Genomic DNA, 17060 nt, shown 5'->3' with positions numbered 1-17060 from the left:
GGAGAATTTAAAGAAGTGTGTTGTGTGCTCGCCACCATCAGCCTGCTCTTTTCCTCCGCTGTGGTGTTCCTCACCCTGCATGATGGATGTGAGTGCCTTTGCTGGTGGGGCTGGCTGGTGCAGACTGGGTGAGGGAACCAGAATCCAGAATCCTCTGAGGCCGAGTGTTCATCATTGCCTGTTGAGACAGACAGTTTACATGAATTAGAGTTGGGTTAAAGCAGAAAACTGAGAAGTTTAAGGATTAATCCAAATCATACTTTGGAAACTTTTGTGCTGAAACTACTGGACATATTTTATTCCCATTTTTTCATTAGTTTATGGGTCTATGGCAGGGGGGTCCAAACTTTTTGACTTTGGGGCCACATTAGGCTGAAAAAAGTTTTGTCATTTTATTAAATCTGAGCAACAAGTTGATTAACGTGGGCAGAATTATTATAGTGTTCCCAATGTTAAAAAGGATAAATCCATTGTTTATAAAATTGGTAAATAAATAACCCCAAAAAATTGTATTTTGTTGTTTTCTTACTGTACCGAAAATTAACCGAACCGTGACCTCTAAACCGAGGTACGTACCGAAACGGAATTTTTGTGTACGGTTACACGCCTAATATATATATATATATATATATCTATATATATATATATATAGATATATATATATATATATATAGATATATATATATATATCTATATATATATATATATATATATATATATATATATATATATCTATATATATATATATATATATACATATTTATATATGTATATATATGCTGTATAAAAGACTGTATTTATATTATTCACATGTGAATAATGCTGTATAATAGACTGTATTTATGTTATTCACATGTGAATAATGCTGTATAATAGACTGTATTTATGTTATTCACATGTGAATAATGCTGTATAATAGACTGTATTTATGTTATTCACATGTAAATAATGCTGTATAATAGACAGTATTTATATTATTCACATGTGAATAATGCTGTATAACAGACTGTATCTATATTATTCACATGTGAATAATGCTGTATAATAGACTGTATCTATATTATTCACATGTGAATAATGCTGTATAATAGACTGTATTCATATTATTCACATGTGAATAATGCTGTATAATAGACTGTATCTATATTATTCACAAGTGAATAATGCTGTATAATAGACTGTATTCATATTATTCACATGTGAATAGTGTTGTATAATAGACTGTAGTTATATTATTCACATGTGAATAATGCTGTATAATAGACTGTATTTATATTATTCACATGTGAATAATGCTGTATAAAAGACTGTATTTATATTATTCACATGTAAATAAAGCTCTATAATAGACAGTATTTATATTATTCACATGTGAATAATGCTGTATAATAGACTGTATTCATATTGTTCACATGTGAATAGTGTTGTATAATAGACTGGATTTATATCATTCTAATGCAAATAATGCTGTACGATAGACTGTATTTATATTATTCACATGTGAATAATGCTGTATAAAAGACTGTATTTATATTATTCACATGTGAATAATGCTGTATAATAGACTGTATTTATGTTATTCACATGTAAATAATGCTGTATAATAGACTGTATTTATATTATTCATATGTGAATAATGCTGTATAATAGACTGTATTTATGTTATTCACATGTGAATAATGCTGTATAATAGACTGTATTTATGTTATTCACATGTGAATAATGCTGTATAATAGACTGTATTTATGTTATTCACATGTAAATAATGCCGTATAATAGACAGTATTTATATTATTCACATGTGAATAATGCTGTATAATAGACTGTATCTATATTATTCACGTGTGAATAATGCTGTATAATAGACTGTATTCATATTATTCACATGTGAATAATGCTGTATAATAGACTGTATCTATATTATTCACATGTGAATAATGCTGTATAATAGACTGTATTTATGTTATTCACATATGAATAATGCTGTATAATAGACTGTATTTATATTATTCACATGTGAACAATGCCGTATAATAGACTGTATTTATGCTTTTCACATGTGAATAATGCTGTATAGACTGTATTCATATTATTCACATGTGAATAATGCTGTATAATAGACTGTATCTATATTATTCACATGTGAATAATGCTGTATAATACTGTATTTATGTTATTCACATATGAATAATGCTGTATAATAGACTGTATTTATATTATTCACATTTGAACAAAGCCGTAAAATAGACTGTATTTATGCTTTTCACATGTGAATAATGCTGTATAATACTGTATTTATATTATTCACATGTGAATAATGTTTTATAATAGATTGTATTTATATTATTCTAATGCAAATGATGCTGTACAATAGACAATATTTATTTTATTCACATGTGAATAATGCTGTATGATAACCTGTATTTATGTTATTCACATGTAAATATTGCTGTATAAAAGACTTTATTCATATTATTCACATGTAAGTAGTGCTGTATAATACTGTATTTATGTAATTCACATGTAAATAATGCTGTATAATAGACTGTATTTATATTATTCACATGTGAATAATGATGTATAATAGACTGCATTTATATTATTCACATGTGAATAATGCTGTATAATAGACTGTATTCATATTATTCACATGTAAATAATGCTGTATAATTGACTGTATTTATGTTATTCACATGTGAATAATGCTGTATAATTGACTGTATCTATATTATTCACATGTGAATAATCCTGTATGATAGACTGTATTCATATTATTTACATGTGAATAATGCTGTATAAAAGACTGTATTTATATTATTCTAATGCAAACAATGCTGTACGATAGACTGTATTTATGTTATTCACATGTGAATAATGCTGTATAATAGACTGTATTTATGTTATTCACACGTAAATAATGCTGTATAATAGGTTATTTATATTATGCACATGTGAATAATGCTGTATAATAGACTGTATTTATATTATTCACATGCGAATAATGCTGTATAATAGACTGTATCTATATTATTCACATCTGAATAATGCTGTATAATAGAATGTATTCATATATAATTCACATGTAAATAATGCTGTATAATTGACTGTATTTATGTTATTCACATGTAAATATTGCTGTATAAAATACTTTATTTATATTATTCACATGTAAGTAATGATCTATAAAACTGTATTTATGTTATTCACATGTAAATAATGCTGTATAATAGACTGTATTTATATTATTCACATGTGAATAATGCTGTATAATTGACTGTATCTATATTATTCACATGTGAATAATGCTGTATAATTGACTGTATTTATGTTATTTACATGTAAATAATGGTGTATAATAGACTGTATTTATGTTATTCATATGTGAATAATGCTGTATAAAAAACTATTTATATTATTCACACGTGAATAATGCTGTATAATAGACTGTATGTATGTCATTCACACGTAAATAATGCTGTATAATAGGTTATTTATATTATGCACATGTGAATAATGCTGTATAATAGACTGTATTTATATTATTCACATGCGAATAATGCTGTATAATAGACTGTATCTATATTATTCACATCTGAATAATGCTGTATAATAGAATGTATTCATATATAATTCACATGTAAATAATGATGTATAATTGACTGTATTTATGTTATTCACATGTAAATATTGCTGTATAAAAGACTTTATTTATATTATTCACATGTAAGTAATGATGTATAAAACTGTATTTATGTTATTCACATGTGAATAATGCTGTATAATTGACTGTATCTATATTATTCACATGTGAATAATGCTGTATAATTGACTGTATTTATGTTATTCACATGTAAATAATGGTGTATAAAAGACTGTATTTATATTATTCTAATGCAGACAATGCTGTACGATAGACTGTATTTATGTTATTCACATGTGAATAATGCTGTATAATAGACTGTATTCATATAATTCACATGTAAATAATGCTGTACGATAGACCGTATTTATGTTATTCACATGTGAATAATGCTGTATAATAGACTATTTATGTTATTCATATGTGAATAATGCTGTATAAAAGACTGTATTTATATTATTCACATGTGAATAATGCTGTATAATAGACTGTATTTATGTTATTCACATGTAAATAATGCTGTATAAAAGACTGTATTTATATTATTCTAATGCGAACAATGCTGTACGATAGACTGTATTTATGTTATTCATATGTGAATAATGCTGTATAATAGACTGTATTTATGTTATTCACGTGTGAATAATGCTGTATAACAGACTGTATTTATGTTATTCACATGTGAATAATGCTGTATAATTGACTGTATTTACGTTATTCACATGTGAGTAATGCTGTATAATTGACTGTATTTATGTTATTCACATATGAATAATGCTGTATACTAGACTGTATTTATATTATTCACATTTGAACAAAGCCGTATAATAGACTGTATCTATGCTTTTCACATGTGAATAATGCTGTATAATAGATTGTACTTATATTATTCACATGTGAATAATGATGTATAATAGACTGTATTTATATTATTCTAATGCGAATGATGCTGTACAATAGACTGTATTTATTTTATTCACATGTGAATAATGCTGTATAATAGACTGTATTTATGTTATTCACATGTAAATAATGGTGTTTAAGACTTTATATTATTCACATGTAAATAATGCTTAATAATAGACTATATTTATGTTATTCACATGTAAATAATGCTGTATAATAGACTGCATTCATATTATTCACATGTGAATAATAATGTATAATTGACTGTATTTACGTTATTCACATGTGAGTAATGCTGTATAATTGACTTTATTTATGTAATTCACATATGAATAATGCTTTACAATTAGACTGTATTTATATTATTCACATTTGAACAAAGCTGTATAATAGACTGTATAAGACTTTACATTATTCACATGTAAATAATGCTTAATAATAGACTATATTTATGTTATTCACATATAAATAATGTTGTATAATAGACTGTATTTATATTATTCACATCTGAATAATGTTGTATAAGAGACTGTATTCATATTATTCACATGTGAATAAAGCTGTATAATTGACTGTATTTATGTTATTCACATGTGAACAAAGCTGTGTAATAGACTGCTTTTCACATGTGAATAATGCTGTATAATAGACTGTAATTATATTATTCAAATGTGAATAATGCTGTATAACAGACTGTATTCATACTATTCACATGTAAATAATGCTGTATAATAGACTGTATTCATGTTATTCACATGTGAATAATGCTGTATAATAGACTGTATTTATATTATTCTAATGCGAATGATGCTGTACAATAGACTGTATTTATTTTATTCACATGCGAATAATGTTGTATAATAGACTGTATTTATGTTATTCACATGTAAATAATGCTGTATAAAAGACTGTATTTATATTATTCACATGTGAATAATGCTGTATAATAGACTGTATTCATATTATTCAAATGTGAATAATGCTGTATAATTGACTGTATTTATGTTATTCACATGTGAGTAATGCTGTATAATTGACTGCATTTATGTTATTCACATATGAATAATGCTGTATAATAGACTGTATTTATATTATTCACATGTGAACAATGCCATATAATAGACTGTGTTTATGCTTTTCACATGTGAATAATGCTGTAAAATAGACTATTTGTTCTTCACATGTGAATAATGCTTTATAATAAACTGTGTTTATGTTATTCACATGTGAATATTGCTGTATAATAGACTGTTTTTATGTTATTCTCAATGAATAATGCCGAATAATAGATTATTTGTTCTTCACATGTGAATAATGCTGTATAATAAACTGGGTTTATGTTATTCACATGTGAATAATGCTGTATAATAGACGGTATTTATGTTATTCACATGTGAATGATGCTGTATAATAGACTGTATTTATATTCACATGTGAATAATGCTGTATATTAGACTGTATTTATATTATTCACATGTGAATAATGCTGTATTGAAGTCTCTAGATTATTCACATGTGAATAATGATGTATAATAGACTACTTTTATATTATTCACATGTGAATAATGCTGTATAATAGACCATATTTATGTTATTCACATGTGAATAATGCTGTATAATAGACTGTATTTATATTCACCTGTGAATAAGTCTTTATAATAGACTTTATTCATGCTTTTCACATGTGAATAATGCTGTAAAATAGACTATTTGTTCTTCACATGTGAATAATGCTTTATGATAGACTGTGTTTATGTTATTCACATGTCAATAATGCTGTATAATAGACTGTATGTATGTTATTCTCATGTGAATAATGCCGTATAATAGACTATTTGTTCTTCACATGTGAAAAATGCCGTATAATAGACTGTATTTATGCATTTCACATGTGAATAATGCCATGTAATAGACTATTTGTTCTTCACATGTGAATAATGCTGTATAATAGACTGTATTTATAATATTCACATGTAAAGATACCTAAATGTTTATTGTCTATTGTGAGTGAACTGTGGTACTGAATTAAGACTGTATTTATGTTATTTACATGTGAATAATGCTGTATAATAGACTGTATTTATGCTTTTAACATGTGAATAATGCCATATAATAGACTATTTGTTCTTCACATGTGAATAATGCTGTATAATAGACTGTATTTATGTTATTCTCATGTGAATAATGCTGTATAATAGACTGTATTTATGTTATTCACATGTAAAAATACCTGAATGTTCATTGTCTATTGTGAGCGAACGGTGGTACTGAATTTCCCCCAAAGATCAATAAAACACGTTCTACTATATTCTATTTTATCTATTATTATACTCATATAAGGCTTTTATTTTTTTGTGGCTACGGACAGAGATTAGGTGCGAATCTGGTAACAAATAAAGGAAGAATTAATTGCCAAGACAAACAGCACGTGGTCCATCGTCTGGCAGTGGTTTGGCTTCATGCTTTACAATTATGCGGCAAAAGTGTTGCTACAAAAAGTAGAACCACTGCTAATTTGTAGCATCGTTTGAAAAGTCACCCGTTAGAGCAGGGGTGTCAAACTCAAATACAGAGTGGGACAAAATTTTAAACTGAACAAAGCCGCGGGCCAAAGTTGACCAACTTAACCTTTTAATAGGGACCCAAACAAGTTTTGCATTGAATATTGAACAAGCAAGGCTTATATAACTTTATAGTGACATGCAAAATCCAGTTTTGTTGGTAGCGGGGGTGTATATTGTAGCGTCCCGGAAGTGTTAGTGCTGCAAAGGGTTCTGGGTATTTGTTCTGTTGTGTTTATGTTGTGTTACGGTGTGGATGTTCTCCCGAAATGTGTTTGTCATTCTTGTTTGGTGTGGGTTCACAGTGTGGTGTAACAGTGGTAAAGTTGTTTAATACAGGTCACGACTTCACTTGTGTGTGTGTAGAAGCTGCATATATTACGTGACTGGGCCGGTACACTGTTTGAAAAGCGGATGTGACGACAGGTTGTAGAGGATACTAAAAGCAGTACCTTTAAGGTACGCCCCCAATATTGTTGTCCGGGTGGAAATTCGGGAAAATGGTTGCCCCGGGAGATTTTCGTGGGGGATTCTTCTGGAAAAATTGGGAGGGTTGGCAAGTATGAGAATTAGCGTTGAATGCGGTGATACAGCGGCACCGCCACTGTATAATACCGGCGGGCCAGCTCTAATGTTAATTTATTATCGCCTCAAGGGCCAAGTGAAATTACACGGCGGGCCAAATTTGGCCCGCGGGCCAGAGCTTGACACCCATGCGTTAGAGAATGAAGAGTGCTTGAAACTCCGCATGTCAACATTTTGGCCGGTGCAACACCCAACAAAATGCCCAAGCAACCATTTCCAGATCAACACCGTATGGAACAAATAGTCAACAACAGAAGGAGATAAACGGCCACAGGAACCTACCACATAGTGAAGGACATACACCAGTGGTTCCAGATACGCGGCCCGCGGGCCGAGACGTTTTTCTACGGCCCCCATCTTAATTTAAAAGTTTGTTAGTGCGGCCCGCAAGTTTTATATGAATGTCGTTTGACAGCGTTGTGTGCGGAGCAGAGAGAATCTACCAATCACGGTGTGGTATGTGGCTCTCGAGGGCCGAATAACGTGACTTGCGTGATGCAAGCAGAGGAACATTTTGTCGCTTTTCCACTATAGACCCTCTCTCTCTCCCCGCCGGGCAGGAAAGCGGTCCCGGAAGCTTCCGAAGCACTCCGCCGAAGGACCGAGCATCAATACAAAACTGTGGCGCACTGGACCCCAGAGCTGATACACTGACAGAGTGTTGCTATGCGAATCAGACATGTAACACATTAGTCGTTATTTTAGCCCGTTCGGGGTTAATTGTTCTACCGCAACTGTAAACTCCATAGCGTGCTCAAAACCACATTCTAGCTGTCGACACGGCGACATACAACCCTCACCGGTGCTACCGCGCATGCTCGTCACTACTGATGCATGCTGGGTAGTGTAGTACTTAGCTTCCCTAGCTCATAACATCACAGTAAGTATGTGTATACATTGTTGCTGACTGGAGAAATTGAATTATTATTGTTATTACCTATGACTGATTTATTTACTTAATTCTTATTTTGTTCCTTTATATTTTGATTTTGGGCTTCACGGTGGGAGAGGGGTTAGTGCGTCTGCCTCACAATACGAAAGTCCTGAGTAGTCAGGGTTTAATCCCGGGCTCGGGATCTTTCTGTGTGGAGTTTGCATGTTCTCCCCGTGAATGCATGGGTTTCCTCCGGGTACTCCGGCTTCCTCCCACCTCCAAAGACATGCACCTGGGGATAGGCTCCTCCCAATTCCAAAGACATGCACCTGGGGATAGGCTCCTCCCACTTCCAAAGACATGCACCTGGGGATAGGTTGACTGGCAACACTAAATGGTCCCTAGTGTGTGAATGTTGTCTGTCTTTCTGTGTTGGCCCTGCAATGAAGGGGCGACTTGTCCAGGGTGTACCCCGCCTTCCACCCGATTTTAGCTAAGATGGACACCAGCGCCCCCCACGATCCCAAAGGGAATAAGGGGTAGAAAATGGATGGATGGATATATTGATTTTATTTAGTGTTGAAAATAAAAATAAAGACATTTAAAAAATGTTTTTTTTAAGAAATGTTTTCTCGCGGCCCAGCCTCACCCAAACTCTGCATCCGGTGGCCCCCCGGTGAATTACATTTGCGTCCCCTGACATACACTATTTGATTTCCTATTATGCAGCTCATTTTTATTTGACACAAATTGAAATATCGTGTGTGACATCATGCACAAAAGTGCACTTTATTTGTTTTAAACTATTGTAGTGGCCTTCTGTACAAAAAGTGCACTTTAATTTAGTGTTGTTTTGATATGTCATCTTAGTGACATCATGCACAAAAGTGCACTAGCAGCTTGTTGTAAAATGTCGCTGACAATCTTGCACTTTCTGTTTTGGAAATGACATGAATGTTTGTGCCACTGCTTAATAACTGTTTAATAAATACACTTTTGCTAAACTGACGTAGTTGTGATTTCCCTCTCTGCATGAAAGTTTAAAATTAGCATATATTAATGCAGTATGAAGAAGAATGTTTTAATGTAGACACATAGAATCATCATACTGCTGTGATTATATGCATCAAGTGTTCATTCAAGGCTAAGGCAAAATATGGAGATATATATGGTGTATCGTGACATGACCTAAAAATATCCAGATATAAAAAAAAAGGCCATATCGCCCAGCCCTACCTTGTATGCAATGCAGTTAAGAACCTTCATGGCCAGGTCAGACACTTCAGGAAAAGGGTCCGCAGCAAGGTGTAGCAGCACTCTCCAGATTTGAGTGTAAACACTGTTGAAGGACACACCTAGGAATAAAGAAATGCACGAAAACCATGAGTTACACATATGCAAACGTTTCAAAGCATGTATAAATCACAGGTACCGACCGTATTTTTAGAACTATAAGTCACAGTTTTTTTTCATAGTTTGGGGGGTGCGACTTATACTCAGGAGCGACTTGTGTGTGAAATTATTAACACATTACCGTAAAATAAGAAATAATATTATTTAGCTCATTCACGTAAGAAACTAGACCTATACGATTTCATGGGATTTAGCGATTAGGAGATTGACAGATTGTTTAGTAAAGGTATACCATGTTTTATATGATATACAAACCCCATTTCCATATGAGTTGGGAAATTGTGTTAGGTGTAAATATAAACAGAATACAATGATTTGCAAATCATTTTCAACCCATATTCAGTTGAATATGCTACAAAGACAACATATTTGATGTTCAAGCTCTAAATTATTATTTTTTTTTTTTGCAAATAATTAACTTAGAATTTCATGGCTGCAACATGTGCCAAAGTAGTTGGGAAAGGGCATGCTCACCACTGTGTTACATCACCTTTTCTTTTAACAACAATCAATAAACGTTTGGGAACTGAGGAAACTAATTGTTGAAGCTTTGAAAGTCGAATTTTTTCCCATTCTTGTTTTATGTAGAGCTTCAGTTGTTCAACAGTCCGGGGTCTCCGCTGTCGTATTTTACGCTTCATAATGCGCCACACATTTTCCATGGGAGACAGGTCATGGACTGCAGGCGGGCCAGGAAAGTACCTGCACTCTTTTACTACGAAACCAAGCTGTTGTAACACGTGGCTTGGCATTGTCTTACTGAAATAAGCAGGGGCGTCCATGATAACGTTGCTTGGATGACAACATATGTTGTTCCAAAACCTGTATGGACCATTCAGCATTAATGGTGCCTTCACAGATGTGTAAGTTACCCATGCCTTGGGCACTAATACACCCCCATACCATCACAGATGCTGGCTTTTACACTTTGCGCCTATAACAATCCGGATGGTTATTTTCCTCTTTGTTCCGGAGGAAACCACGTCCACAGTTTCCAAATATAATTTGAAATGTGGACTTGTCAGACCACAGAACACTTTTCCATTTTGCATCAGTCCATCTTAGATGAGCTCGGGCCCAGCCAAGCCAGTGGCGTTCCTTGGTGTTGTTGATAAAAGGGTTTTGCTTTGCATTGTTGAGTTTTAACTTGCACTTAGAGATGTAGCAACCAACTGTAGTTACTGACAGTGGTTTCATGAAGTGTTCCTGAGCCAATATGGTGATATCCTTTACACACCGATGTCGGTTTTTGATGCAGTACCGCCTGAGGGGTCAAAGGTCCATAATATCATGGCTTACGTGCAGTGATTTCTCCAGATTCAGTGAACATTTTGATGATTTTACGGACAATGGTAAAATCCCTAAATTCCTTGCAATAGCTCGTTGACAAATGTTGTTCTTAAACTGTTCGACAATTTGCTTTCAAATTGGTGACCCTCCCCCCATCCTTGTTTGTGAATTACTTAACATTTCATGGAAGCTGCTTTTATACCCAATCATGGCACCCACCTGTTCCCAATTAGCCTGCACACCTGTGGGATGTTCCAAATAAGTGTTTGATGAGCATTCCTCAACTTTATCAGTATTTATTGCCACCTTTCCCAACTTCTTTGTCATGTGTTGCTGGCATCAAATTCTAAACTTATTATTTGCACACAAAAAAAATGTTTATCAGTTTGAACATCAAATATGTTGTCTTTGTAGCATATTCAACTGAATATGGGTTGAAAATTATTTGCAAATCATTGTATTCTGTTTATATTTACATCTAACACAATTTCCCAACTCATATGGAAACAGGGTTTGTAGTTATTTGAATGACTCTTACCATAATATGTTAGGTTAACATAGCAGTTGGTTATTTATGCCTCATATAACGTACACTTATTCAGCCTGTTCTTCACTATTCTTTATTTATTTTAAACTGCCTTTCAAATGTCTATTGTTGTTAGATTTTTCCAAATAAATTTCCCCCAAAAATGCGACTTATGCTCCAGTGCGACTTATATATGTTTTTGTCCTTCTTTATTATGCCTTTACGGCAGGAGCGACTTATACTCCAAAAAATACGGTACTCAATCCATTGTTTAAGTCTCCGGTTCGGATAAAAAGACAAGTGGATGAGATGAAAGCGGTGTGCCGTCACCGCTCGGTAGAGACGGGGAACGCTGCATTCCCATCGATAGAGAACTAACTGGAACGACTAATGCTGCATTCCCGTCAATAAGGAATATTCACTTTAGAAAACTTCAATAATTGAGATTAGAGATGTCTGATAATGGCTTTTCTGCCGATATCCCGATATTGTCCAACTCTTATTTACCAATTCGGATATCAATCGATACCGATATATACAGTTGTGGAATGAACACATTATTATGCCTAATTTTGTTGTGATGCCCCGCTGGATGCATTAAACAATGTAACAAGGTTTTTTCAAAATAAATCAACTCAAGTTATGGAAAAAAATGCCAACATGGCACTGCCATATTTATTATTGAAGTCACAAAGTGCATTATTTTTTTGAACATGCCTCAAAACAGCAGTAGCGTCCCGGAAGAGTTAGTGCTGCAAGGGTTTTTGGGTATTTGTCTTGTTGTGTTTATGTTGTGTTGCGGTGTGGAACTTCTCCCGAAATATGTTTGTCATTCTTGTTTGGTGTGGGTTCACAGTGCGGCGCATATTTGTAACTGTGGACGCTCCCCTTTCCTCTCCTTCTTGCTTCTTTGTCTTGTCTTAACTTTTTTGTTGCCTCTTTTTGCACTGCTCTCCGAATCAAGATTGGAACTATTTAACTGGCCTCAACAAAACTGACAAGATCTAGGGTTTAGGTGAACCTGCTTGTTGTGACAGAGCGATTGTTGCTGGACCCACGACGGACTCTTGAGAGAAGAAGGAGTGCCGCGTGCCTGGCGACCCTTTTTCTGTCGAGTACGTGAAGATATCTACCTATTGGGAATTATGACAACAGGACATCAGCTGATTGAAGTAAGCCTTGCTCTGGTTTGTTGACAAATTCAAAAGTTTTTGCTGGCAGTCTTCAAAGCAGCCCAAAGCTGCCAAAAATGATTCGAGAAGAACTATGGACACTTGTGATTTGGATCACATCGGACTCTCTACTCTGCAGGATGAATTTGAGGACCAGTCATAGACAATTTAGTTTATTTTCACTCGTATACAAAACATTCTAACATGGATTGTTTCCCTGGCTTGGAGACTCTCCTGAAGGACAGTGCGGCGAAGACACAACAAACTCCAGTCTTGTCTCTCATGGACTTACACCTGTTGTTGTTGACTTTGGACTAGCGACTGCACGACATCAAGGTCGCGGAACAGAGACACGCTGCACGCTTACACACGAACATGCATCCACAAAAGTATACGCCACACACACACATACCCCACCCCCTCCAATCCAACGCCTTCGACGCAAATCCCATAGGGATGACGGAAGGATAGTCAAAGTCTGAGAGCTGCGGCCTACCACCATGACCCCGCACTCCCTTCCCTCTGTTGCTAGATATCTATAAAATGTTTGTTGTAATAAGTATATGTGCTTTGCTATGGAAGATTTGTTTACCACTCCAGACTGGGACCCCTTAGGAGGCCAGTCTAGATTGTATTTTTTTTTTACTCATCCTTCCTCAGCATTTTAACTTTTTCCCCATCTTTAATCGATGTTCCTGTTCTGTAACCCAGTGCACAGTTTGTTTGTCTCATCTTGAATGGGTTTGTGCTGAAAACAAAGTAGTGTGCATTGTGCATTGACAATAAAGACCTATCTATCCTATTTATTTTCACTCGTATACAAAACATTCTAACATGGATTGTTTCCCTGGCTTGGAGACTCACCTGAAGGACAGTGCAGCGAAGACACAACAAACTCCCTCCTTGTCTCTCTTGGACTTATACCTGTTGTTGTTGACTTTGGACTAGCGACTGCACGACATCGCTTACACACGAACATGCATCCACAAAAGTATACGCCACACACACATACCCCACCCCCTCCAATCCAACGACCTCGACGCAAATCCCATAGGGGTGATGAATGGATGGTCAGCGCCTGAGAACTGCAGCCCATCACCATGACCCCGCACTCCCTTCCTTCTGTTGCTACATATCTGGAGATGTTTGTTGTAATATGAATATGTGCTTTGCTATGGAGGTTTTTTTCCCACTCCAGGCTGGTCCCCCTTCGGAGCCCAGTCTAGATTGTATTTTTCTTACTCATCCTTCCTCAGCGTTTTACCTTTTACCTTTAATCCGCATTCCTCTTCTGTAACCCTGTTTGTTTGTCTCATCTTGAACGGGTGTGTGCTGAAAACAAAGTTTTGTGCATTGTGCAATGACAATAAAGACCTATCTATCCTATCCATCCAGTGTTAAAGTTGTGCACACGGCCACCCTCAGTGTGACCTGTATGGCTGTTGACCAAGTATGCGTTGCATTCATTTTTTTTGTGAAAAGCCGTAGATATTATGTGATTGGGCCGGCTCGCAAAGGCAGAGTCTTTAAGGTTTATTGGCACTCTGAATTTCTCCCTACGTCCGTGTACCACTCCGTACAGCGGCATTTTAAAAAGTCATACATTTTACTTTTTGAAACCAATACCACTAATGTCTGATATCACATTTTAAAGCAATTATTGGCCGCCCGATATTATCGGAAAGCTCTACTGGATATGTATGATGTACTCCCATGTGACCGTACAGCAACTCACATCCAAGTTCATTACAGTAGTAGTCGTAATAACAACCACGTGGTATTCTCCAGCCATATGCCATTATCATCACCGTACGCCTGTTTTTCTTGATGTCGTTATCGAAAGGGTTGAGATGGCAGCGGGAAAATGACCTCGAGTGTTGGGTAATGTACCTCATTAATCAAAACCTACAACAGCACAGAGGCGGCAGGCAGCATTACTGACAGCTGTTGTTTCTGTGAATACAAATGATCGTGGCAGTTTAGTGTTAGAATAATTATGTTTATATAATAATAATCATTATATTATCACACAACTTTTTGTCATGTCTTTTGATCATGCCTTGTTTGGCTATGTTCTGTTGACCTTTGGACTCTTAAGTTCCTGTTTTTTTTTCACTCCCTTGTTTTGTTGCCATGGTTGCAAATTGCGTTCACCTGTCTCTGATTAGTGTTAACTACACGCCATGTCCTGAGTAGTCCGTCTGCCTTCCTGGGAGAACAACCCCGCAGCAATCTGTGACACTTTTATGCTTAAAGGCCGTTGCTATAATTATTGTCAATTTTGCTGAAGTGGTATTTTTCTTTGTCTGTGCAAAACTGGCAATCCAAAAGATTACAAGCCAGTCTGGTATCGGTGTTTGTGTCCAGGACACCGTCGTGACGAGGACAGAGCAGAGACAAGGCGATATCACTAGCGTCAACACATTTGCATTTTTGTATAATCATATATTGCGTCGAACTGGAGTTGTCGAGAATACCCCCTTCCCTCAGCGACAGCTTCAGTGATGTAACCAGGGACCTCCCAAATAAATAGAGGAAGCACGTGGACTAGACTTTTAGAACGTAGTTTGGATCTGTAACCAGAAAAAAGCCCAAAACATGTCTCTCCTCATTGAGGCACAATTGAACTTTGTCTATGCATGATTCCTTGCTTCTTGTCTGTTTTAATAGATGTCACCAAGGCTGCCCTTTGTCACAGATTCTGTTCACAACTTTTATGGACAGTATTTCTAGACTTAGTCAGGGCGTTGAGGGGATCCTGTTTGGTGGTTGCAGGATTAGGTCTCTGCTTTTTGCAGATGATGTGGTCCTGATGGGTTCATCTGGCCGGGATCTTCAGCTCTCACTGGAACGGCTCGCAGCCGAGTGTGAAGCGACCGGAAAAAGAATCAGCACCTCCGAGTCCGGGTCCATGGTTCTCGCCCAGAAAAGGGTGCAGTGCAATCTCGGGTTGGGGAGGAGACCCTGCCCCAAGTGGAGGACTTCATGTACCTTGGAGTCTTGTTCACGAGTGAGGGAAGAGTGGATGGTGAGATCGACAGGCGGATCGGTGCGGCGTCTTCAGTAATGCGGACGCTGTATCGATCCGTTGTGGTGAAGAAGGAGCTGAGCCGGAAGGCAAAGCACTCAATTTACCAGTCCATCTACATTCCCATTGTCACCTATAGTCATGAGCTTTGGGTTATGATGGAAAGGACAAGATCACGGGTACAAGCAGCTGAAATGAGTTTCCTCCGCCGGATGACGGGGCTCTCCTTTAGAGATAGGGTGAGAAGCTCTGTCATCCGGGAGGAACTCAAAGTAAAGCCGAGAGGAGCCAGGATGCCACCCGAACACCTCCCTAGGCAGGTGTTTAGGGCACGTCCAACCGGAAGGAGGCCACGGGGAAGACCCAGGACACGTTGGGAAGACTATGTCTCCCGGCTGGCCTGGGAACGCCTCGGGATCCCATCCAGCTCTTCCGATGAGCTGGATGAAGTGGCTGGGGAGAGGGAAGTCTGGGCTTCCCTGCTTAGGCTGCTGCCCCCGTGACCCGACCTCAGATAAGTGGAAGAAGATGGATGACCATTTAGTGGTCAAGTGTACGGAATATGCACAGTACTGTGCAATCTACTAATAAAAAGGTTCAATCAATCAATCCAACTCTGTGTGTATTATTCTGTGAAATTACAAATAATCCAAAAGGGTAAATGGGTTGTACTTGGATAGCACTTTTCTACCTTTTCTAAGCGCTTTGACACTATTTCCACATTCACCCATTCACACACTGAGGGCCCTATCCAGTGTCTCGCTCGAGGACACAACGGACGTGACTCGGATGGTAGAAAGTGGGGATCGAACCAGGAACCCTCAGGTTGCTGGCACGGCCACTCTCTCCAACTTGGCCACGTTGTCCCCAATCCTACCTGTTTTAAGCACACCTGCAAAATAACCCTACCAATATTTTACAGCACTTTGATGAAGGTGAGAAACCCTATTGATGTCAAGAAAAACATTTTGTAGCGACCCTCCTTCAATAAAGATAAAACTATTGTTAAATATCGTATTTATCGGACAATAAGGCACACTTAAAATCCTTTCATGTTCTCAAAAC

The 17060-nt window shown here is 36.3% G+C and overlaps 1 protein-coding gene across 4 annotated transcripts in view; it reads right to left on the bottom strand.

The window, feature by feature from the left end:
* Positions 1–17060, bottom strand: part of rptor (regulatory associated protein of MTOR, complex 1) — a 480971-nt gene that overhangs the window by 126771 nt on the left and 337140 nt on the right. For all 4 annotated transcript variants that reach the window (XM_061880673.1, XM_061880675.1, XM_061880674.1 and 1 more), the window contains exons 22-23: positions 9803–9921; positions 75–178 (exon numbers count right to left, since the gene is read on the bottom strand). In XM_061880673.1, coding sequence (XP_061736657.1) covers positions 75–178; positions 9803–9921 — 223 coding nt within the window. The remainder of the gene's footprint in view (positions 1–74; positions 179–9802; positions 9922–17060) is intronic.

This window comes from Nerophis ophidion, linkage group LG20 (assembly GCF_033978795.1).
Source record: "Nerophis ophidion isolate RoL-2023_Sa linkage group LG20, RoL_Noph_v1.0, whole genome shotgun sequence".
Classification (NCBI taxonomy): Eukaryota; Metazoa; Chordata; class Actinopteri; order Syngnathiformes; family Syngnathidae; genus Nerophis; species Nerophis ophidion.
The sequence above is the reverse complement of the archived record's forward strand: the minus strand, read 5'-3'. Positions and strand labels throughout refer to the sequence as shown.